General features: G+C 39.3%; 1 protein-coding gene across 2 annotated transcripts in view; it reads left to right on the top strand.

Annotated features, from left to right (window-relative positions):
* The window catches only part of LOC104144135 (transient receptor potential cation channel subfamily M member 3), a 397,790-nt gene that overhangs the window by 14,293 nt on the left and 357,924 nt on the right, over positions 1-25,573 (top strand). The window contains exon 1 of one of the 2 annotated variants that reach the window (XM_068925564.1): positions 3,650-3,660. The exons of the other annotated variant lie outside the window; for it this stretch is intronic. Within the exon in view, the coding sequence (XP_068781665.1) occupies positions 3,658-3,660 (3 nt within the window). The 5' untranslated portion in view covers positions 3,650-3,657. Of the gene's footprint in view, positions 1-3,649; positions 3,661-25,573 lie in introns of those variants that run through there. 2 annotated transcript variants of the gene reach the window in all.

The following is a 25,573-nucleotide window of genomic DNA, read 5'->3' as shown; positions in this document are numbered from 1 at the left end:
CTGTTTTTTATAACTTCTACATAGTGGGAATTGAGTTTGTGTCATGTTAATATCTATACCAGAGATGGGGATCTATACTGTTCTCCTAGACACCCTCGTCATATAGCATGTTGTGGATAGTCCGTTGAATGAATATACATTTTATACTAAGAGGTATTTCATCTTGCAAGATTCTGTGGAGAAAATTTATGGTCTGATATTTTCAGCTTTCTGCTGCCACTTCATCCTTTGCTACATATTTAGCTGTAGAATAATCTATCTACTGTTCTCTTTCTAGGGTTTGTTTTTAAAAATATATATATAGCTTTTTCTTTGTCTGGCTCCCAAGTCTCCTTAATCTGTAAGAAAACAGAATTGTCTGTAGTCCATTTGAGCCATCTATGTGTTAATCGAATTGTGGGATACTGCTCAGATGCACTCATTTAATGGTTATGTTATTGAAAGTTATTAATCCTTCTCTGGCCAGTCAGTTTGTTGCAAGAATCATGTGCAATATTAAAAAAAATTAATTAAAATTAAGGAATGCTAATTTAAAATATTAAAAAATATGGGAAAAGGGGGAAGTTACATGGCAAAAACACATTCATGGGTGCTTAGTCTTCTTCCTAACATATCTGTCATATGTGACCTTTTATCAATTCTCACTAGAATTAACGTTCTTCTTAAAATGTTGTTAGAAAATACAGCACATAGATACATCTTGAAAAAAGTGTGCTTAAGACATACAGAGTTCTTCAAGTATACTTTGAGTTCATTTTCACTTGTACCTGATTAACTTCATTCATTCGTTCACCTTAGTTGGGAGCCTGGAGTGTGCTTTGCATTCAGCAGTAAAATGAGCATTCTGCACCAGGAGAGGCTCACAGAGCTCTGAAAACTGTCATTATTGCACAAACCTCTTCTTTTCAGAAGTTTAAGACATATTCCTCACAAGCAGAGGGTAAAGCAGATCTTAGCAATGCTATGTTTGGTCTCCGCATTCAGTGTGTAACCACACTGGAATGAAGTTAGTAGGTCAATGCCTGAAACCCAATAGAGTGTTTTCTGGAGATTATTGCTCTTTTGCAATCAGGGTATGAGTCCAGACCACGGCCTGAGTGAGGAATTCCTAAGTGATTTTAGAAGTCACAAGTGAAATAGGCTGCTGCTGGATTTACGTTATGCTTGACTGTGAAAACGCTCCTCTTCTATAGTGCAATGTTCCCTACAGGAAAAAAAGGTTAACTGGCCATGGTTTTAGTCAGAGACTTTTAAGAGTTAAATAGCCAAGGCTACCAGGTTTGATGTAGTGTGTCTGAAATATGGTGTCTGCAGCAATATTAGTAGAGCCTGGGTAAGTACTTTACCCATGGGGAATTTGAAATATAAGTTGATATGCTTAACGTGCAGGGTTGCAGAAATACTGCATGTGGCAAAAGTCACCGTTCTTGAAGATTTGCTTTAGGTCCATGTTGTGGCCTCTCTTTGGATATTTGTTTGCTTAAGCACTCTCAAAATCTAGTTAAACTTTTTAAAAACTCCAGATAACTTCTCATAACAATTAAGATCCTCTCATTTATTTGTACATAAATAGAAGAAGAGAGAAGATTTTTTTCCTTAGGTCTGATAGGAGAAGTAATGAAAAAATAAACAAAATGTATTAATGAACTGCAACAAAATGCATTAATATCTACAAGTGTTTCCTGAAACTTTCTGTATATCAGCAGGTATTGGCAAGTTGTGACTTTAAATACTTGGCTCAGTATTTAGAACATATTTAAGTATTCCTATTTGATTTTGTAGACAGTTCTTCTATCTGCAAGGAAAAACTGATGAATGTTTCCAACTGTGAGTATGGGAATAACGGAAGGAGGAGTATGGCAGAGCAAACAGGTTCAAGATGAGATATTGTAATAGGCAGGGGCTTGTAGGCTGGCTGTATCCCCATGCATTACCAGGCAGAGAGGAGGAATTCAAAAAGAGAAAATTGTGACTGTATGGATTTGCAAGTAACAACTATTGAGCAAAGGAAAAGTTTTCAAGCTTGAAAATTACAGCCACAGAAAAATTTATTCATCTGGCGATATACAGAAGTAGTTATTGTTACAAAGCTTTTTTAAATGGGAAGATCTGAGATGCACATGAACACCATTGTCATGTTCCTGACTTGAGAGAAGTTATAATTGGAAATGTGATCCCAAAATAACCATCGCAATGTCCTTTCTATGTAGAAAAAGGGTCAAGGTATTTTTGTTATAGTCCCCCAAAAGAAATGTTACTGTCATGAAGGTGGTCATGAAATTATATGTCTGGCTTTAGCAGAAGTACTCAACATTACAAGCAATTCACTAAGAACTGTTGGTGGCAGGGGGACAACTTTCAGATTGATTACTGTTTTATGCAGCGTATTTTTTCATAAAGGTTATAAGCAAATATCTGTTTGGTTAATAGTACTACAGTTGTATTATTGTGCTTAAGCTAACTTTGTTATACTCTGTAAACCAGATATTCTTATCTTTTGGAGATGTGTTTTATTCTGCTCTTACATAGAAATTAGTGCAAAATGAAACTAGCATTGTCAATGAAGATGCTATACATATTAAGGAAATAAGCCTAATTCCACAGCACGTGGAAATCATTACAAAGTGAATGTAAATTAGGAGAACCAGTCACAGCCTATCAAGTTTTCTCTCAAAAGTAAGCAAAGGAGTCAGTGAAGGTGATGGACAGGTTTTGTGTGCATTAATGAAGCAGAGAAATTAAAGTAGCAAATGCATTCTTCTATAATATGATAAAGGTAGCTGGTGCCATCTTTTGGAGGTGGCAGTGCTGCTTCAGAGCAGTTTGGATTCTTGACTAAAAGCCAGAATTTTTTTCTAATGCAGTTCAGTGTGTTTTGAACAAACAAAAAAATCTACTTCCTACAAAGTACGGAGGAGATAACAAAGACATTTTGCAGTTCAGTACCACTTGCTCTACCTGGGATGCTTTTCCAGTGCTGATTTTCTATTTTTGGCAGCCCTGCTTCAAGATAGCTAGAAGCATTCATCTGTTTTTCACAGAAAATGATGCCCCGTAAATTATCTAACACCGCACACTAAAAGCAGCCTGGGGGTCCTAAATCTTTCCCAGAGGACGTATCAGTGCTGTGGTGCCAGAGTGTAGCTCTAGGCTAAGAGGAGCAGCCTAGTCGCAGAGATGCCCGTGTGTGGCACCATGTATTTGGAAAGCTGTGTGGGACCTAAATCCTTTCTGCTCTGCTAGATTTTTAGCAGATTTTATAGTTCATGTGAAGCTCTGTTTTTGCTGTGATTGGACAGCCACCGTACCGTTGCTCTTTCATTCAAATAAAAACGTTACATATTCACTTTAAAAAAGAAACCCATATCCAGATCAGTATTTAAATGCTGCAATTTAGTCCCCTTTCCTCTGTCCCCTCATTTCTTTGACAGCTGAGAAGAAGCTTGTCTGCACAGCATGGTCATGAACCTTTTGTACCAGCATAATGTACATTATTCTGTAATTCAGGCCTGCTATTTACATGGAAAGGATTTTTAAAAAGCAAAATATGAAAAAAAAAAAAAAAAAACCCTGCAGGATGTGGCTCTGAATCTTTTTTTGTGTTATTTTGCTGATATAGGTGGTACAGAGTGGATGGAGACAGCACAGCTGCAGAACATGGTAATTGGAAGAAAATATTTAATTTGGTTTATGTGCAAGAGCAGCACAGAAATGAACCTTACAATTAATACTGAAGAAAAATAATAGATGGATGTATTTTGTTTTTTTCTAGAGAACTTCCCTTCCTGGATGCTTGTGTGTGCTTTCATTTTCAGATTAATGTGTAGTAGGGATAAAATCCACTGCTCGCTCTCTGCCCACTGGTGTTGCTGTGGTAGGAATCTGCTGTGCTGTGTTGATTACTACAAAGCTACTTAAATATGGGCCAGAGTATCTTCTATGAACTGCTGCAGGGATCCCACAATTGCTATTTTATTTTTGTAATACAGTGATATCCGACTGGTAATATGAAGATCGTTGTTGCTAATCTTCCTGAGCACAGAAGGGTGTCTGTTTTTTCTGAGAATACTGTGTGTGTACCCTGTCCTTAATCTTGTCTTCTCAGGCATATATTTAAGGGTTGTGCAGAGTGGTGTAGCCCAAAGCACCCATGATCATTGGTAATAAAGCACTGAACTCCCAGTAACACAGCTCAGACTATGCATGGCTTAGTGCCAGTATAATTCCTGCAGTGTAGTCTAAGGTGGCAAATGAAAGTTAAATATACTTATTATTTAATTTAATACAGTATTTTTATTTGTTTGGCACTTTCTCAAAAAGTAGGTTTTTTTTCAGAAGTCACACTTTTTCTTTAAAGACTCTATTATGTAGTGAACTAGAAATGAAGGAAGGCATTGTGTAAAACACTTCCAGTTTAAATACATGGGAAAAAAAATAGTATTCCAATTTAAGAAATGCAGCAGTAGACAATAAAACTTATTACTGGTACCAGTGAAGAAAAGTTCAGATGTCATCTGTGATTTAGCAAAGTTCAGTGAAAATAATTTAAAAATCCCCAACCAACCCTCAGTTATAATTGAATATTCTCATGAGAAAACCAGGATAGTTGAGGTCATTTTTAAAAGATGAATTATTTCACTTTGCAGAAGAAACACATCATTAGTGCAGAAAAAAGGATCCAGTCTTGTAACGTGCTGAGTACCTCCTGATATTTGCTTAGCATCAGGTTCAGTAAGAGGTGAGGGTGTTTGTGTACTCTACAAGAGGGAGATCTCCTGTTTTGCAGAGTGAAGCCCATATGGAAAACCATTTATAACGTGCAGGCTCAGGAAGGTGAAAGGATGATACCCTTCCAAGAAGTGCTGAGCACATTCAACCTCCAGCAGACACATTTTGTAAAACTGGATTGCACTTTAACATTTAATTCTACTTGTGAATATTGAGATATCCTTTAGGAAATTTGAAGGGGAGATGAAAAGATGTTTTTTTTTTCTCTGATTCTTGAGGGAGGGATGGGACCTTGAAGTGTTCATTGACTGTAATGTCATAGTGTGTTCAGATAGTAATGGCTGTGTAAATGAATTTGTGTGAGATTATAGTAGAATAGAAAGTATAATGGGATATTATAATGACTATAGTATAATTGAAAGCCACTGAGAGCTCAACAGTTTAAGAAAAGTAATTTCTCATTTTCCTCAAACTGCTACAAATGTTGCATATACAAAGCATTTTCATATGTCAGATGAAAAGTCAAGTTACTTCAATGTCTGTTGATAAGTACGTACGCAGAGGAGTGTCTCCTTTGTGCATCTGTTCCAGGAAATCATACAGCAATGCCTGCAGTCGCTGACAATTTCCCATTAAAAGAAATCACTAACTGTATAGTCAGAATATACTGAAGTATTTTTCTGCTAAATAGTGCTTGTGTAATACAGTGAGATTATATAAATATAGATCACATGTATGTATATTTTATTTAAAACACACACTTTCCAGTGTATACAAATTGCTTAAGCTATTTTTGCCCTTTTTATTTGCCTGTTCAGAAAAAAACCATCACATTCTTCTGAAAAAATATATATTCAGTTGGATTATAAATGTAGTAAGTGTGGCTTTTACTTATCAGCATTGGGGTTTTATTTTAGAAAACTTTTAACTCCAAAATTGTTTGCAGTGCTCATCAATGAAAACTATTCATTGTATTTATTTGCTCCAGTGCTGTCTGCCTAGGCTAAAATTACAGGTTAGCTCTCTATTATGGCAATTTGACTGGTTGGGGAGGCTTCATGTATAAATGTCATCAGTTTGTTTCTCAGGTCTGTAACATGAGAAGTTTATCTTATTGTACATGCTAATCCTGCTCTTTCCCTCACAAATATTGTCAAAATTTTTGCCTAATTGTTGCTTTCAGCAGTTCATCTTCTGTCTTTCATTATCATCACACTTTCTGCTTCATTTAGAATGCATATTGCAGTTTTTCAGTGCGTATGTTTAACTGTTTAAATAACTTTGCCTGACAATATTTGTCACCACTTTTTTTTTTATTTAACATACCCCCTTTTTTCTCCTTTACCTCATCCAATTCAGAATTCCTGGCTTTACCTTCACTGTCCTGCACAATTTTTTCTATTTTGTTCTCTCACCGGCTTACTCTTTATCATCCTTGCCCAGGCCCCTTTGCATCATTAATGAGCATTTGACAAGCTGTTCCTGTTTTCCCCACAAATGTTTCCCTGCCTCTGTCTGAGTACAATATATTAAATTTTCTTCTAAGTTAGTGTAGAAGGCGACTAGTCTTCAAGGATTCAGACTTAACTGTAGTCTTTTTGCCATCTGGATCTTTATAAATACATAGACAGTTTGATGTCTATATTTATTTATTTAATGTGCCTCTTTTATTCTACCATTTCTTGGATTTTTCTCTGAGCATATGTTCTGTGGAGAAAGACAAATTAGCCCTCTACTATTTGTACAATATTTGGTATTCCAGGGTTTTAAAAATAAATATGTGCTCAGCAGTGCCTGAACATGAGAGAGAAATCTGGCAACAAGTACCTAGAGTTTAATTAAATCCATTTTACATTTGTACTGAAGTATGCAGAAACACGAGGCAGCTAAAAGTGAAAGTGCTGTAGTTGGAATATAATACTGATGATCACTGTGTTAGTAAAGCATGCCCTCAAACAAGAGTGTTGCAATTTAAATATAATGTGTTTAAACTCATGCTCTTACAGACCAGAACAGATTCTGATCATATGTTCCTAGTTGTAAAATCTTGAGTATGCTTGATAAAATCACTAGAGTGAATTCACCAGATTTGTTATGGCTGTTTAACAAGAGATTGCTGTTTGGCCCTCTGAATCAAAAAAGCTAAAAGTTATTTATTTTGTCTTTGGTTTTCCTTATTTCATTTTCAAACCATTGATCTTTGGGCATGTGGGAGTATGTTTTTTAATATGAATACTGTATTTAGGATATTTACTAATCTCTAGATTAGTTCCTACTTTTGGGGAGGTGTTTAAAACTGAGAAATGTAGGCAGTGCTGAGGATGGGGCTTTTCAATTAATTTCTAGCATCTTTGGAGTTTAAAAGCAGCAAAGAACTCCCTTGTAGGAGGGGAAATTCTTGCTGTGTCAGATGCTCCAGCTCATGCCCTTACATCAAGGCAGCATGTTGGGCTATGACCAATATGATTAAAGCCAAAGAGACGATCCAGTTGCTGTTTTGGGATGGCCTAAGGTCCCTGAAGAACCTTGCTGGCTCTTGCAGATAGTGGGCCAAGCTCAGAAAACTTAAAATTAATTGAGCTTTATGTACAGAGAAGGAAATTTAGCTCTAATATTTCATAGGCCACACTCAGGATTATTTAAAAGTTTTTTGCTTCTCAAAGATTACACAGTATGATTTCAAATTAATCTTTTTTTTTCCTTACCTTTCTTTGCTATTTAGCAGGAGCAGTGTAATTGAATTCCATTAAAAAAATTTCCTTCCTGTTGGATATATCTTTTCAGTTGGAAATATTGATACAGCAAAATAGTCTCATCTTGAAACCAGGAGGAGTGAAAATATCTATTAAAATATTGAAAGTTGACAACAGTTTTCTTTCCTTTTTAACATAAGTTGCCATGTCTTAATGAAAGTAGTAGAAAGAGAACTTTCTGTTGATCTGTTAACTGTTATTAGCTTTTACTCATTTACACTCTAGTAGCCACCAATCAGTGTAAGAAAACCCACAGAAGCAACAGGGCAAACATGGGAGTAAAAAGCTGGTGCTCAAGCAAAAGTCAGAATCTTAATACAAACACCTGTGCATGTTTAAGTGACTAAGCCAGGGAAAGGAAAGCACCCATTTTGAGGAATGTTTTAGTTAAGTTAGCAAAGATAATGAGCAGTTGAGAATAGGCCATTTAAATAGAACAGGAGACTGAACACTATTCAATAGTTCAGATTAAAACCAAGTAGCTTCTTTCAGTAGGGAAAAAATACAGTTTTGGTTTTGATCTTTTACCCCTAAAATATGAACAGATATGTTGTAATGAATAAATGTGCTGAATTTTTGTACTGCTTATCAACACCTTTGAGAAAATTAGTGCTGACTTCAAAATTGGTAAAAACATCAGGTGAAATGCATCAGTGCATATTCTTAGATTAATAGGATGTTCATTAAGTCATAAGCTTTTTGAAAGCAAATAGAAATATTGGAAGAGGAATATCAGAGCAAAGGATTTTTTCTCTGAACTTTGTCATCTCTAGCATAGGAAATATGCTAATAAGTGCTCTATTATGCATTGATGTGTATTTAACCTACTGTTTAAATGTTACTGCTTGGCTGATGTTCTTAATCCTTTCCTTCCTTAAAGGCAGGAGCAGTATCTGTTCTTAGCTCTTTAGGAGCAATGATTAACATTAATTGGTGAGTCATATAACATTCTGCTGCATGAAATAAGACAGACTTGACTCTTCTGCTGTTTAAATTGCTCACTCTCTAAAATACTACCAAAGTTAAAGTAATTTTTATAATAGATGAGTGCAAACATCCATCTGCTGTTAATGCAGACTTGCACTGAATTTTGTGAATCTCCAGAAAGTCTCTGTTACTGTGAAGAAGCACCTTTTCTTGTCTCAACCACCACCCACCTGTGGTGCAGCGGAGGGGAGCTTTCACTGAACAGCTGCATGTGCAAGAGGCCAGTCAAGACTGCTGAGAGTGTCCATTCTGATCTGTGAATATAGGTATAACAACCCAAGGTTATCAAAAGGTTTAACCATTCATATATGTTTAAGTTTTTCTGTCCTTGGACTGAAGCGTTAAGTAGTACTGGATTGCAGCAGCACATTCAAAGTCCTGATTAATTAAGACTGTTTAAGAGAAAAAAATGACTATGTGAATATTGGCTAAATGCATGTTGGGCAACTATGCTACAGAGATTTTGTCTTTTGCATACCCAAGTTTTTAATCAATCTCTATGTATTATCTAAATTCTGTGATTTATTTACCTGTCAGGTGATGTCTTGATGGTTTTAACCGCAGTTAAAACCATCCATTTAGGATCCACTAACTCTTCTTAAAAATTACTTGGGCTCCTGAGCCATCTCTTTGTTATGTTTCTGATCTGTCCAGTCTGCCTTAGTTATAGAAATGTTTATATAACTTTTTAAAAATGAAAGATAATTATCCTTTTGATAGTTACAGAATCACAGAATCGTTTAGGTTGGAAGGGACCTCTGGAGATCATCTAGTCCAACCTCCCTGCTCAAGCAGGGACCTCTAGAGCATATTTCCCAGGATCACATCCAGACGGGTTTTGAATATCTCCAGGGAAGGAGACTCCACTACCTCTCTGGGCAACCTGTGCCAGGGCTCTGTCACCCTCACAGGAAAGAAGTTTCTCCTCATGCTCAGAGGGACCTTCCTGTGGTTCAGTTTCTGCCCATTGCCTCTTGTCCTGTTGCTGGGCACCACGGAGAAGAGGCTGGCCTCATCCTCTTGACACTCCCCCTTCAGATACTTGTACACGTTGATGAGACCGCCTCTCAATCTTCTCTTCTCCAGGCTGAACAGGCCCAGCTCTGGCAGTCTTTCTTCATAGGAGAGATGCTCCAGCCCTCTAATCATCTTTGTAGCCCTCCGCTGGACTCTCCCCAGGAGTGCCATGTCTCTCTTGTACTGGGGAGCCCAGCACTGGACACAGGACTCCAGGTGGGGCCTCCCCAGGGCTGAGTAGAGGGGCAGGATCACCTCCCTCCACCTGCTGGCAACACTCTGCCTCATGCACCCCAGGATACCATTGGCCTTCTTGGCCACAAGGGCACACTGCTGGCTCATGTTTAACTTGTTGTCCACCAGCACTCCCAGGTCCTTCTCTGCAGAGCTACTTTCCAGCAGGTCAACCCCCAGCCTGTACTGGTGCATGGGATTATTCCTGCCTAGGTGCAGGACCTTGCACTTGCCTTTGTTGAACTTCAGGAGGTTCCTCTCCGCCCAGCTCTCCAGCCTGTCCAGGTCCCTCTGAATGGCAGCACAGTCTTCTGGTGTCTCAGCCTCTCCCCCCAGTTTAGTATCATCAGCAAACTTGCTGAGGGGGCACTCTGTCCCTTCCTCCAGGTCACTGAGGAATACATTGAACAAGACTGGACCCAGGACTGACCCCTGGGGGACACCACTAGCCACAGGCCTCCAACTTGACTCTGCGCCATTCACCACAACCCTCTGAGCTCGGCCATCCAGCCAGGTCTCAATCCACCTCACTGTCCACTCATCTAGCCCACACTTCCTGAGCTTACCTAGGAGGATGTGATGGGAGACAGTGTCAAAAGCCTTGCTGAAGTCCAGGGAGACAACATCCACTGCTCTGCCCTCATCTCCCCAGCCAGTCCTTCCGTCATAGAAGGCTATCAGATTGGTCAAGCATGATTTCCCTTTGGTGAATCCATGCTGACTACTCCTGATCACCTTCTTGTCCTCCAGATGCTTAGTGATGACCTCCAGGAGGAGCTGTTCCATCACCTTCCCAGGGATGGAGGTGAGGCTGACAGGCCTGTAGTTCCCTGGCTCCTCCTTCTCACCCTTTTTGAAGACTGGGGTGACATTGGCTTTCTTCCAGTCCTCAGGCACCTCTCCTGATCTCCAGGACCTTTCAAAGATGATGGAGAGTGGCCTAGCAATAACATCCACCAGCTCCCTCAGCACTCGTGGGTGCATCCCATTGGGGCCCATGGATTTATGGATGTCAAGTTTGGACAAAAGATCTCTCACCCGATCCTCCTCAACCAAGGGAGAGTCTTCCTTTCTCCAGCCTTCCTCTCTTGTCTCCAAGGTCTGGAATTCCTCAGGACTGGCCTTAGCAGTGAAGACTGATGCAAAGAAGGCATTCAATAACTCTGCCTTCTCTGTATCCTTCATCACCAGGGCACCCGCCCCATTCAGCAGCGGGCCCACATTTTCCCTAGTCTTCCTTGTGCTATTGATGTATTTGAAGAACCCCTTCTTGTTGTCCTTGACATCCCTTGCCAGATTTAATTCCAACTGGGCCTTAGCCTTCCTTGTCGCATCCCTGCACACTCTGACAACGTCCCTGTATTCCTCCCAAGGGGCCTGTCCCCTTTTCCACATCCTGTACACTTCCTTCTTCTGCTGGAGTTTTGCCAGGAGTTCCTTGCTCATCCATGCAGGTCTCCTGCCCGCTTTGCTGGACTTCTTCCTCAGAGGGATGCACTGATCCTGAGCCTGGAGGAGGTGATGCTTGAATATTAAGCAGCTCTCCTGGACCCTTCTTCCTTCTAGGGCCCTACCCCATGAGATTCCTCCAAGTAGGTCCCTGAAGAGGCCCAAGTCTGCTCTCCTGAAGTCCAGGGTTGCGATCCTGCTCATTGCCCTGCTCCCTCCTCCCAGGATCCTGAACTCCACCATCTCATGGTCACTGCAGCCAAGGCTGCCCCCAACCTGCACATCTCCAACTAGACCTTCTTTGTTCGTTAGTACAAGGTCTAGCATTGCACCTCTCCTCGTTGGCGTCTCCACCACCTGAGTCAAGAAATTATCATCAATGCTTTGCAGGAACCTCCTTGACTGTTTGTGCCTACTTGTGCTGTCTTCCCAACAGATGTCAGGGTGGTTCAAGTCCCCCATGAGAACCAGGGCCTGTGACCATGAGGCTACTTCCAGCTGTCTGTAGAAGGCCTCATCGATGACTTCCTCCTGGTCAGGTGGCCTGTAGTAGACCCCCACAACAGTGTCACCCATGTTAGCCTGCCCTTTGATCCTTACCCATAGGCTCTCAACTTGCTCTTCATCCACCCCCAGGCAGAGCTCCACACATTCCAGTTGCTCCCTCACATAAAGGGCAACTCCACCACCTCCCCTTCCTGGCCTGTCTTTCCTAAAAAGCCCATAGCCATCCATGACAGCATCCCAGTCATGTGAACTATCCCACCATGTCTCTGTCACTGCAATGAGATCATGGCCCTGCGACCGCACACAGATCTCTAACTCTTCCTGTTTATTCCCCATGCTGCGTGCATTGGTGTACAGGCATTTCAGAGAGCCAGTCAAGCATGCAAGCTTCCCAGGAGAGGTGCAAGAGGATCCTCCATAGCCATGTTGCATGCTGTCTCCCCTGGCTGTATGCACCCGCTAGAGGCATCCTGACTTGAGTGGTGTTTTACTGACTCTCCTGCCACTATACCACTCCCCTTCCCCCATCTTGCCTAGTTTAAAGCCCTCCCCTTACCAGGCTGCCAACAGATTGGCCAAAGGCACGCGTGCCCTGCTTGGTGAGGTGGATCCCATCGCTCCCCATCAGCTGTTGATCTTCAAACAGGGTCCCATGGTCATAGAAACCAAAGCCCTGTTGCCAACACCAGCGGCGCAGCCAGCTGTTAACTTGGAAAACTCGTCTACTCCTCCTCCTGTCCTTTCCCCTCACAGGCAAGATTGAGGAGAAAACAACCTGGGCTCCCAGACCCTTGACCACCATTCCCAGAGCTCTGAAGTCCTGTTTGATGGTTTCTAGTTTGCCTTTCATGTCCTTAGCGCCCACATGGAAGATCAGCAGAGGGTAGTAGTCCGATGCGTGGACAAGCCTTGGCAGTCTTTCCACGACATCTCTTATTCGAGCCCCTGGCAGGCAGAAAACCTCTCTGGACAAGAGGTCAGGTCGGCAGAGAGGTGCCTCTGTCCCCTGCAGCAGGGAGTCACCCACAACAATCACTCGCCGCTTCTTCCGGGGGTTCCTGCACGGCACAGGGTCTGCCAGGCCAGTTGCCTCCCTTGGAGCCGTGCCCAGCCCCTCCTCGGGTTGGAGGGCACTAAACTTGTTCTGCAAGGGTAAGTCTTGAGGAGGAGCAAGAGCCTTTCTCCTTCTACGAGAGGTCACCAGCTTCCAGCCCTCTTCAACAGCGTTATGATGCACCTTTACACACGGTGCTGAGCCCTCTGACAACTCCACTGCAGTGGAGGGTGGGGACTCCTGGAGCTGCACGGTCTCCGAGAACGCCCTGTCAATCTCCCACTCATCCTCTCGGATGCTACGCAGCCTACTAACCTCCTCCCGTAACTCCTTTACCTGGTGACGCAACTGGTCAACCACAGCACACCTCACACAGGAGAGCTGACTGTCAGCCCAGGCCTCACGGAGAGGCCCCAGGCACTCCCTGCAGCCTGACACCTGCAGAGCTGCATCTGCTGTCTGAGGGTCTGTCTGGGTTGAAGCCTCAGACACAGCCGATGCAGCACCTCCAGCAGCCACTGGGGAACGTGCTCTGCGGCGTGTCATGACCATGCCCCGGGGAAGGACACACCACTGTGCAAAATGGAGAGGTGCCTTCTTTGCCTTCTGGCGCCCTTCTGCACAAACTGCTGCACAAACTGCTGCATCTGTTCACTGCCTCTGTTGGCTGCACTCTAGGCCTGGCTCTTATATAGGCCTCTGCCTAGCAGTGACTCACAAGGGTGCTTGACCCACCCAATCAGGAGCCACCTGAAACAAAAGCCCCAACTCCCTCTGACCAGGGCAGCCCAGAGAGCTCCTTAGCAGCAGCCCCACCTAGCTAGGACTTCCCAGGAGAAGTTAAGTCAAGGCCCCCTGCAGGAGTCCTTGCCTAGCTCTCCCTTCCTGCTAGCAGCAAGCACCGTCTAGTTCCTCGGGGGTCCCCAGAAAGTCTCCACAACTCCCAACAAGGCCCACAAAAGGCCCAGGCAGAGCCCAGACACTGCTGCGCAAACTGCTGCGTCTGTTCGCTGCCTCTGTTGGCTGCACTCCAACTGTCTGTAGCCACACAGTGGCATTGTATTTTATAGAAACTGGGCAAAAAATCCTCCATTTAGATCATCATCTATCCATTAGCACGTATTGCAATATAGTGGAAGAAGACAAAGTGAAGTGCGATACTGCCTTTAGGTAAATTATATAACATGAATTCAAATATGCATGCACAAAACTAAAAGACAAAGCAGTCTTTTAAAGCTACTTTGGTCGTAACTATTTGCTCTGTCTGGTGCATTTAGCACAAGAAAATCCAGATCTTAATGGGCTATTGTGAAATGAAATAATTAACCAAAAGAAATACCAGGTAATTTTTACCATTCAGTCACTGTAAACATAATGTTTCAGTATTTCATCTCAGAGAAGGTTGTGGGGGAACATAGTTTGAATGAGTGCCTTTCCTAGTTTGCTCTGAAACAAAAGCTTTGTGATATTGTCCTTTTCCTGGAGATTGTGCTTATAACCACTGCGGTTAAGCTCAACTCTTCTTTCTGGGGCAAACTCACTGTTAAGTGACCTGATGAGCATGTTTTTGGACTGGAAGTCCTCCGTGCCACTCAATCAGTCATGTCCTCTGGTTTCTACTTGGACTGTAAATGCATTTGCAGGGAAGCCTCTGACCATGGTGTCCCATTTCCACCATCTCTGTGTTGATAGGGTTATTGTATGTTATATGTGCCAACTGTGTCAGTAGGAACTAGTTGAGGTGCACATGCTGATGTATTCATGACAAAATATACTTGATGAAATGACTAAGGACAGTTCCCAAATCTTTCTGTCCATCTATTGCAAAAGAGAGGCCAGATTAGACTGGGAAACTTCTCAGTGTTGCAGGTATAGTCAATTTGCACATATATCAATTGTGTATATCAATATCAAATTGGTGTATATCAATTAATGATCATAGAACTCTAAATTGAGTCTCTTTTTTGCTGAATATTGTAAAACAAGAGACAAGTCCTGAACTCTTAATGCATTAGCTTTTTGGGAATTCCATTGATGTCTCTTGGTGTTTGAAGCCACCTGCTCAACCTGGGGCCAGTGGCTCAAGCCTTGTCCCAAATTCTGCAAGAGCAGGATGGGATGCTGATGTGCCAGATGCAGACTGTGAAAGTGCTTGGGCACTTTGATTATTTGCAGCATGGTAAATCAACTTCAAAGCCTTCTTTGGGTTGAAATGATAAATTTAGCCTATTAATTCAGACTCAACTTCAGTAAAAATTAAACAGTATGGAGTTGGTGGAAATCACCACCATCCTCTGATGATACTGCCTGCTCCCTCTTTGTTGTCCTCTCCTGGTGCAAGGAGGAGGTGAGCCATGGGGATAACAGAGGTACCCTTGTCTCTGCAGCCAATTGCTTCTTATGATCACTGCTCTCCTACTCTGCTGACATTAGGCATCCCAGCAATGGTCATATATCTTACACAAGACTTTCTTGCTCCAGGAGTATAAATTTCAGTAAGAAACATGTAATTTATTTATCATATCAAGGAGTTGAGAAGCAGCGATAGTGATGACCATAAGAATTTGTCCAAGTGTATTACAAACTCCTTTGAGCACTTTGGTGGAAGGTTAAGGTTTTAGTTCTCTAAATGCATTGCCAAAATCTCCAACATTAAGTTCTTGTGGATTAAAAAAAAATAGGAAACTTAGATTTCAAACACTTTATTCAGCCTTCAGCTGAATTGAAGTGTTCTTACTCCATCAGCAGCTGCTGAAGGTCTATAGTTCTGTTGCTGAAAATCATTAAATACATTTTTACTAAGAACTGCAGCCAAAGTTTTGTTCCATCTTCACCTTGACCTGGTGATGATAACTATCCCATCTTTTTGTATGGCATGTGCTTTTATTTTCTTTAAAGATGCTTCTAAAATAAGAATAAAATGGTTAGCCCAGTGAGGGATGTGTATCTCCATGGAAAAAGCTGTTTTATTTTATTGGGCCCCATAATGCCCAGAAGAAATTAAAATGAAAACAAAAATTAGAAAACAACGTGGCATTTCAGCAGATCCAGTAAGAGTGTCTTCCCAGCTAGCAGAGCAATCAGTATGCTTGCTCAGGATGAGTGGGAGCGATCTCTAACATTTCTGAACCCTGTCATTCAGTGCCTGTAATATTTGTCCCTTAAAATCTGAGAGTTTTACAAAAAAGCAAAATGCTCTTTGCTGCTTGGTCTCTGAATGTCTTCCCTTGTTTTGTTATGGGCATATATAATCATGACAGAGCTCCAGAAAGTGAGAGCTGATCTTGGGGTGTTGCGCCCCTAATGCTATACAACATAATACTTAAAAAGTGATTTTAAATAGCTTTAAAGGATATTTTTCTACATTGCAAATAGAACTGATACAGGCACCTTTTTAGTGAAGAAAGCAATTCTGTAGCCTGATTTCTGGAAATAATTTCATAAAATGCTATATATTATTGTGGAAATTATATGAGGTTTATGTGAACTAAGCTCCGCATTTCAGTAACATTTAAACTTCAAAATTAAAGTTCTTTCCCACGGTTTAGTGATGTCCTACACTATTAGTCCCTTGCTGCACACAAAGAAAAGATTTTAAAATGAAATATAACACCACTGGCTAATTCTGTGATCTTTCTGCAGAGTCAATCAGGAGGCATTTTTTGAACAGATAAGTACTGTTTTTAAATGCTAGGCTTAAAATGATTCACAGTTCAGAAAAAAAATTTTAATTAAATAGTCTAATGGTGTTATATACTATGCACAACATGTTGAGGACTAGTCACACTAAGAAGGGATATCTGACTTAATTTCAGAGAAACAAAGCCTTTTAAAAAAGGAAAATGAGCAAATATTGTCAGTTTAGGAGTCAAATTAATACAGTAAACTTATTTGTGATTAATTGTGATGGAAGAATAGCAGTATTTGCCTATGCTGTACATCCTGAAGATACTATTGTAGTATACAGATTTTTTTTCTGCTTAAGAATTTCACTGAAAGCAAGAACTCAGAAGGAATCTTGGTAAATGTTTAAATCACTCTTACTTTTCTTATGAGGTTTAAAAGAAAAAAAAACAAAAAACCTAGGTTTTTCTGGAAGAAATCTTATATCACAAATGTGTGGACTCACAAATCTATATTTCGTCACTTATAACAAGGAGCTGAACTTTATCTCAAGCATGCAGCTTGTTTGAAAGAACTGTTAAGCACCTACCCACATATAGAAATTTGACTGAGACCTATTGACCTGTGAGATAGCATGTGCTTTGTGATGCTAACAACAGGTTTTTATAATGAAGTAGTCATAGTTTAAGACTTTCAGTGATTAAGTATCTTGAATTGCCAGTCAGTTTTCCCAGTGTGGCTGATACACTGGGAAAGATGATGCAGGATGTGCTACTGTGGGACTTCATGTCTGTTTCTTGACCTGTGTCACAGAGGATCAGCATGAACAGGAAATGATCATAGTAAGCCTGGGGAATTAAAGGCCTGTGCAGGAAAAGGAGGAAGTGTGGCTTCCCAAAGGAAACATAAAACTGCAAAAAACCAAGTGTGTATGTGTGTGGTGGTCATAGTTACTGCAGTGGTTTCTTGGGATCTTTGTGCCTTTCAGTTCTGCAAAGGTGCTGATGCATGTCTCTGCTAGTAGTGCTTGGGGAGGAGACACCTCCTCTCTGCTTTTCACCTTCCTTCCAAGGCCAGCTGTGTTTCCCTTAGAAATGCTTCTTAGGGCCAACAAGTGTTGGCTGTTTCACTGTGTTTCTCTGAGTGGCTTTTTACACCTTTTGTGATGGGTATATAAGCTAAGGAATTAAAAACATGGGGTTTAATTCTTCCTCAGTAATTAAATAGTTTTCCAGGTAGAAGAAACTTGACTGTACAAGTCCCTGAGCAACCCAATCTAGCCTTAAAGCCAGCTTTGCTTTGAGCAGGACATTGGACTAGGTGGCCAGTTTCTTCAAACCTAAATCCTTCTATAAGCCTAATAAATATTCTCCTATAATCCTTCTATAAGTTATATAAAACTAAGTAATTTGGAGAAGGTCAGGCTGTCCTGAGAACAGGCTTACTTGAGCAACTAAACAACGCCTGTCTGCTAATGAAAAATGCAAGAGCTTGGCTCTGAACAGTACTTTGAAATTTGTGTCTGAAGTCACAGGAAGAAGATTCCAGTGAAATCTGATCATCTAATATAAGGAGGTACAAAGGAATTTTTAAAAACCCACAGTTGGAGAAGCTGGCAAAACACAATATTTAATTCTCTGTATGGTATAAAGCATCACATAAAAGCTGGCAAAGCACAAGTGTGTGTATGTGTTCAATTTCTAGCTGTAAAGATTCTTATGTTATATTCTTGTATTTTATGCATATATGTGTGTGTGTAAATATATATATTTATAAAATCCATAATTCACCCCTTTCTTGTATATCATGATAGTTCTGCCTGCATTATCTTATAGCTTTCCCAGAAAGAGGAAACTCCTATTGCTAGTGCTTGCCTGTGTTATGGTGACTTGGAGCAGTCGCTGTTTATGTAAATATACATTAATATTTTGATAGCCCTTTTTAATAGAATTTGGGAGTAAGAAATAATAAACAGAACATGAAAACATCAAGAAACAAAGCAAAACTTTGGGTTTCAGTGACTTATGGCAGCCATCTGAATGTTTCTTTGCAGTTCAAATGCTGAAGATAGTGATGTCATCAAGGGTGTATTGTTAGTTTTCTAAACACAGGGAATTTAGGGTTGTGGGGTTTATCACATAATTTATGGAGTGGGGAATCCCTGTAAAGATTTAATAATAGATACTGTATCCAATTTTTAAGAATTGATGAGAATTCAGCTTATAAGAACATCTTTTGTCTGGGCCAAATGAGAGTTAGACTACTAACAACTCTTTGTAGAAGTGTGTTTCAGTGCTTGACTGGTGTTAAATTGTGTTAAATATTTGAGATGTATTTTGTCTCTCGTATTCTGTTAATTATTTCACCATGATCTATTCATCCAAATAGTAAACTTCCCAATGTCCTACCTGGAGACCAACTGTTCTGGGAGTTTGTCTGTTCAAGGTACAATCTAATATCATCTGAAGAATCTAATTTGGATGGCTTTGGACTCTCACTGCACTTAAAGCCTTATCAGCCTATTCTATATGCAGCAATCCCTGAAGTTAGATTTCTGAGATTAAGTAGGATATTTTCCTTCTGGATACAGTTAATCAATTCCCCAAGAAACGTATTGTTTTCTTGTCTTTGTATTCTGGAGGTTTGGTAAGATAAGTTGGGTAGTAACTATTTCTATCTGTCTTATTTCTAGATGCTGTCTTTTTGATATGCAGTGTAGGTTTAGGTAGGTATGTCTACAACTTTTAAGAGGAGGGATAAAGGAGTGGTTGAAGGTCATGAGATATATCTACAGGAAAAGAAGAAATGTTTGAGGGCCTGTCTCTGCTGTAGACTTCAATCAAGTAACAAGACCAACAGATCTCCTTGACTTGATTCCTGTTTCAAGTCAAAAGTCCTGAACAACCTGTGCTGGCCTGTTGTTAGTTATAGAGTACTGTGAGTGCAACTTGTCACTGTTAAGTTTTATGTGCCATTCCTGTACTGTTTTGTAGTATTGACTCAGCTGCAGTGAGGAACAGCAGGTGTGATTGACCCATGTAAACTTTCAGAGGAGAGGTCACATGTAGAGTACCTGGGGGCACAGGAGCTATATAGCCTGTAGGATAGGAGTTGGTCTTAACCAATCCTGAGTATTTCCTCTGTCCTTAACGCTTTTTTTTGTCAGAAAGGTGGTTGGATGTGACATTATGTTGAAGCCTGTGTTTTACAGAGAAACACTGAGATATGTGAGCTCTTTAAATCTATTCTGACTCTTTATTTAGAAGTTCAAGCTAAAATGAAATTTGTTGCTTGACGTTAAATGCAAAGGGAGGCTGAAACAAGATGATTTGTTTTACAATCAATTAATTTTCAGACAGACAGACAGACAGACAGACACACACACACACAATATGTAATCCTCTGTGTGGCTAAAAAGTATCACATAAAAAGCAAAAAGAGACTGTCAGAAAACTCATTAGAACCTAAACAACAAGATACAATTCAGTTCATATGCTGTAAATCAGCACACGAGTGAAAAGCAAGTCCCCACAATTTTTATAGACAAACTGATACACTCCACAGAACCAAACATTATGCTTTTCTGCTGGTTCTGGACAGGAGCTGATGAAGGCCTCTTGGGCATGATACTGGATTAGATTAGTTATGTGAAAGTGCTGAAGTATTGCTTGGGGATTTTGCATATTAATTTATGGATAAATATTGCTGTTCAATATCTGTCTCTTTATTATGCTATTTTATACTTTTCTCTGGGCCTTTGATTGACATTTGTACCAACCCACTTCCCTGCTGTTGTCTGAGAAGCAACCCCCACAATCTGCAATCACTTAGCCATCTTGCTTTTTCTTTCCTTATGCTATTTTTCCTCCTCTTCCCTCCATTCTTCATAGGTAGCTAAGGATGTGTCTCAATACATATTTGATATACCTAACATTCTTCTTGGATGCGTTTACACAGAATAATAAAAAGCATAGGTCTGATTAATCAGTTCTACAGTAATGAAAGTCTATGTGGACATGTAATCAAGTTCTCCCAATGTTTCAAATAAAAATCTCTGAGACGTACCTACTGAAATATCCCAGGTTGTTTGAAAATTCTGTATGGGTTGACGCTGCCTTTGAAAATAAGCAAGTGCATTTGAATTGTAGTTCAGACATATATATGAATATACATGTCACCTGTCTATTTTCTACTCCCTTTTCTTCGCTGAATATGAAAAGATCTTTTTTTTTTTAAGTTTGTATAAAATCAGTTATAATCTCTTAATATAGTGCTAGTATGCTAATTTCACATGAACTGCCTGGAAAATGAAGGCCTACTACTAGAAGACTTTTCTGGCTCCTGCTGAACTCTCTTGGAGTCCTGCTGTAGTTGAATGTAGACAGTTATGTCTGAGGGAGAAAGACAAACCAAGTTGACATGCTTTTTTTTGTAGCAGAAGAATTAGTTGTCTGCAAAAAAAAAAAAGCAAGCTCTCGCACAGGAGACCTTTAACCAGACCTATTTGTCTGTCCACAGCTAAATATTATTAGTAGTATTAGCTTATTCTAGTGCAGTCTGGTAGATTCACCTTTAAAAGAATAATTTCAGAATAGGGTGTTGTCTTATGTCTTAGTTAATTTTGATTCATATGCTGATAGCCAGGCAAAAAAAGTTATTTTGTGCAATGAAAGAAATACTTCTTTATGGGGCAATGAGAGAAGTATCACAAAGTAATGAGCAATTATCAGAGTTGTAAAAGCAAAATTATGTGAAATGTCTTCATTTGTTTGAGTTAATGCATTTTTAAACTCTGAACAAGCTCCTAATATGAGATGAATATAAAACTTCTGAAGTAAAATTCTGGAAGACAAATGTAGTTGCAATTAGTGTAAAACATTTTGAAGACACTGTGTGAACATTGTATGAAAACTGTGTGATCTTATTAAGTTATCTATAGTTGTCTTATTAATCCATATTCTGTCTCAGTATTCTTAATCATAAAATCTGGAGATGTGGCCATGCTCAACCCAGAGAGTCGGGGTTTTGTGTTGTGCTTTTAAGACGGAAAGTATCATTGTCTCAAATATCTGAAAAATCAGTTGCTTAAACATAAGACATAATTTTTTCCACAGATTTACCATTGTATGTTGAATTGTGAATTGGGATATACCTGGTAGTTCATCTGTGGAATTTAAATGGCTGATTATATATCTTGTAGCCTGGAAAACTCCTTCACCAGATTCTCCTGTGTTCCCTTTAGTTTAGGAAACTGCTTCCTAACTTTTAGAAAAGAAAGTGCTACCTTTTGAAGTAATCTTTTTCTGTAAATCTCCTTAAAATTTCAATTAACAGCAGTACCTGTCAGAAGACTGGTAAGAAGATAGATCTCCCTTTCATAAATCAAAAGATTTTTTTTTGACTCCTCTTGTGTCCCATACCCTTCCATTAGTCTTGGCAAACTTGCTAGAATATCTAAGCACCGAGACAAGAACTTTGTGGGAAACTGGCACATAATGGTGATATCTTACTTTAAGTATATTTTCACTGGTGGTTGAAACCCACATCACTTATTCAGCTTAATCCCTGATCTTGACTTTTTGGACCACTGAATGTTATATTTAGTAATTTCAAATAGCATGGATTAGTGCTTGAAAGCCAAGAGATGGAAAATTCTATATTCACATGTATTTAGATATCCAGTGCTTAATACTAAATATTGACATAAGCTGCTAAATACATAAGCAGTTGTCCATTTAATTTCAGAAAGAGTACTGAAATTTTGTTACCTTCTGGGTTGGAGCAAAAGAAGATTGCTTAATTCTTTGGAGGAAAAATAAAATGCTTGGAATTTGTCCTATTATTATTGCAGTACAAACAAAGGCAAACTTGAAACAAGATAAGACTGCTTATAAAGTGCTCAAAACAGGATGTTTGTTTAGCATTAGAACTTCTTTCTTCAGAAACAGAATTCTGATGAAATCCATCCTCTCTTTCTAAGGAATTTTTCAGTGTAATTGTGCATTCTGATGGAGTTGATGGCTTCTTTACTGGAGACATGAGAAAACGCTTTCATTTATCAAATTATCCCTGCTTAGAGAAAGGAAGAGCCAGAATTAAACTTTTCTGCCCTCTTCATCCTGAAGAGTTGCAGAAGGTGCTTAGGCCCCAGATGTAACAGAGCTCTGGGACTATGTGTACTGTGTTTTTTCTTGTTATGTCTGTTTGGAAAAATAAGAAGGATGGCCTTGTAGCAACATGGGTGTCACCTGAGCACAATTAAATGTGAAGAAAAAGGAGTACTTCATCTTCAGCAGGCAGCTTCGGAGGAGCTGTTTGACTCCATAGACCAACCTGCTGCTGTTTTTGTACTATTGCAAATATTGGCTGGCTTTTGCAGCAGGGCTTATATCCACTTTACATTTTTAATGTATACTGATGCAACTGTTTTACACCATCTACTTAAGGGTTTTATTAGCACAGCAAAGAGCATTGGCCTCAATGATAACCTATGGAAATGTATTAATTACATGTCACGTTTCCACTTGTTTTAATTTTATTTTTGCACACTTTGAAATCCCTTTCTGGGTGGAACTGTTGGAAAAATATTCTTTCAAGACTGTTAATTTATATTCTTCTCTCTCTCTTTTTTTCCCTCTTTTTTTTTCCTCCCCTCAGAGCAAATTAAAAAATAATATTTACATACTGGCATCTGTGAGACTACCTATCATGAGGAGAGGTAGCTGAGAAGGAAGGAGAAGAGCTGGCAAAAGTCAAGGACCTGCTTTCTTTTGCAACAAGTCTCTTCCTTTCACTGATCAGTCATAGGGTGACATAGTTTCCTTAGCCCTTGCTTTACCCTCGTTTTGGGTCTCTTCTAATGTGTTGTAAACTCAGTGGAAGTTTTGTTTGAATAAAACAACAGAGTTTAGTCTGGAGGGCTCTTAATCCAGCACAACGTTAAACAATGCAATTTATAGCTCAAGTCTTCAATTTGAAAACACTAAGACCACTGGTGTGCTGAAACAAACATGTCTGGGGTACTAAATTTATTAGGGTTTTTTTGGTTGTATAGTGATTACTTAGGAAAATAATATTTTGGGCTTCAGAAATGACAGCTGTTTCTATAGCAGCTGATTGTGATATTGTAAATGTTTTGTGCTGGATTTGCAAAGGTGGAGTCAGACACTTGGCTGTATTAATTCCCCCCCTACACACACACACCTGATTAATCATACCCTCATCGGAAATTTACCATTTATGTATATTAGCCTATCCTGAATTAGTTTATTTTGGAGATAATTTCTCTAGATTTTAAATGAGGAAAACATAGAGCTACAAGAGGGGGGAAAAATCTTTTCAAATACAGTGTGAATGCAAAAGCCAAATTTCTATTTTCATGAAGATATCTTTCATTTTCTTTTTGATTTTGATCAGAATTTTTATATAAATCAGAGTATGATTTCAATGGTTGAAGTTTGAGATGATCTTTTAATTACTGGTGTATACATTTTTGTATGTTACTGGGTGACAGTAGACACTGTCTTAAGATTTGCAGTTGAATTTTTGTCATGAGGTTGACCCTCTATCTGGCCATCTTCTCTCCCTCCCCCATAGTAGTTCAAAGAAAAATGAAGCTTCAGTAGAAGCTAGAATTTAGCAAGTTCAGGTTTAACTAAATTTATAATTTACAATTTTTAAATTGTAGAAACACTTAGTTTTCACAGCCTCTAAACCTCTTTTTTTGTTCTTATATATCTTTTTAAATTAACTTAAAATGTTGCATTATCTCCCCCCCCAATAAAGAAAAATATTTCATTTTGGGTCAAATAAAAGCTTTCCATCAGCTAGATATTGTATTGTCTGTACTTACCCACTCAGTTTTTAGACTTTTGGGGGGTCAATGACAGATGTATTAAATTTGTTAACTCCACCATTTTTTTCATATTTGTCTTAATCAGTCACAAGTATAATCTATTAGCTATCCATATTTAATTAACTACATTCACTTCCTGCTGTTCCATTTTAAAAAAGAACCATGTACGCCTTGATGGGCAGGTTGTATCTGAGGAAAATATAGAATTTATCTAAGTTTGAAGTCAGTAACGGATGTCAGAATTAGCTTGCAGAAGCTCAGTTGAGTGAGAGATGTATGCTCATGTAAGCAGTGTTTTGAATTCTTTCTCCAGACTCCACTTTGAGCTGCAGGGTTAGTTAGAACTGTATGGAAAATATACAGTAGGACATTCTGAAATAAATTAGTATTTCATTAATGGGTTATGAAGAAGGAAATGTTAATAATAGATCATTATGATACCTGTTAAATGTCACAGAGTGCAGAAAACTGAAGACTAATAATTCAGAAGTGCATTATAAATGGGCCAAAGAGCTCTGAAAATTAACGTGCCCACATAGTATATGCCCATAATGTATGGGTAAGCCTTTAGGACATTCATTGCTGAGATGATAAGCACTGTAAAACACAATAAAACAGTATTTCAGTTGCTTTTCCAGAAAACGCTAAAGACCTAATTAACTGTCAGAATTAAAATCGGCATGCTGCACTTAGTGAGTTCTTTTGGATCACAGCCTGTGGCCACTGAAGGGATGATTTCCAGATATGAAGATTAAATCAAGGGGTCCTGAGACATATTTCTACAAAATGAGCCTTTAGTCTCATTGGAAACATTTCCCCCCACGCACACACAAAAGGGCAACAATATTAATATTTTAATTCTCTGCATCAAAAACAATGAAATGAAAGTTTTGAATTACATGCTTCAAATGGATTTTTTCCACAATATAGATGTTTCACCATAGGAAATCCATTAATTTGTTAGAAGATCTTATTCAGTGAAATATTTATTCAAATATATAACTTTTACTGTATTTTGAATTGGCTTCAAGTTTTTCCTTCCTTAGTGTTTGCTTTCTTGGTTGTTTTGGGGAATTTAGTATTTTCAAAGGAAAAAGACTCATTTTGCAGTTTTTAACTTTAAAATATCCCTTGACTCCAAAATGTATAATTCATATTGTTCCACATAAGACAAAATCCCTGCTCTGAAAGTGTACAACCTAAAATGGAAATTTATAGCATTTGAGTAGCCCTATGATGTAAACTGGTAACTGGTGATATATTGATTCTAATTGCATTGGGGAAAGTACAAATGTGTATATCTCCCTGGTAAATTGATTGATTTTGAGAATTTGAATTTATACTAATATAACTGCGATGTGCCTT

The sequence above is a fragment of the Struthio camelus genome, chromosome W, assembly GCF_040807025.1.
Source record: "Struthio camelus isolate bStrCam1 chromosome W, bStrCam1.hap1, whole genome shotgun sequence".
NCBI lineage: Eukaryota > Metazoa > Chordata > Aves > Struthioniformes > Struthionidae > Struthio > Struthio camelus.
The sequence above is the reverse complement of the archived record's forward strand: the minus strand, read 5'-3'. Positions and strand labels throughout refer to the sequence as shown.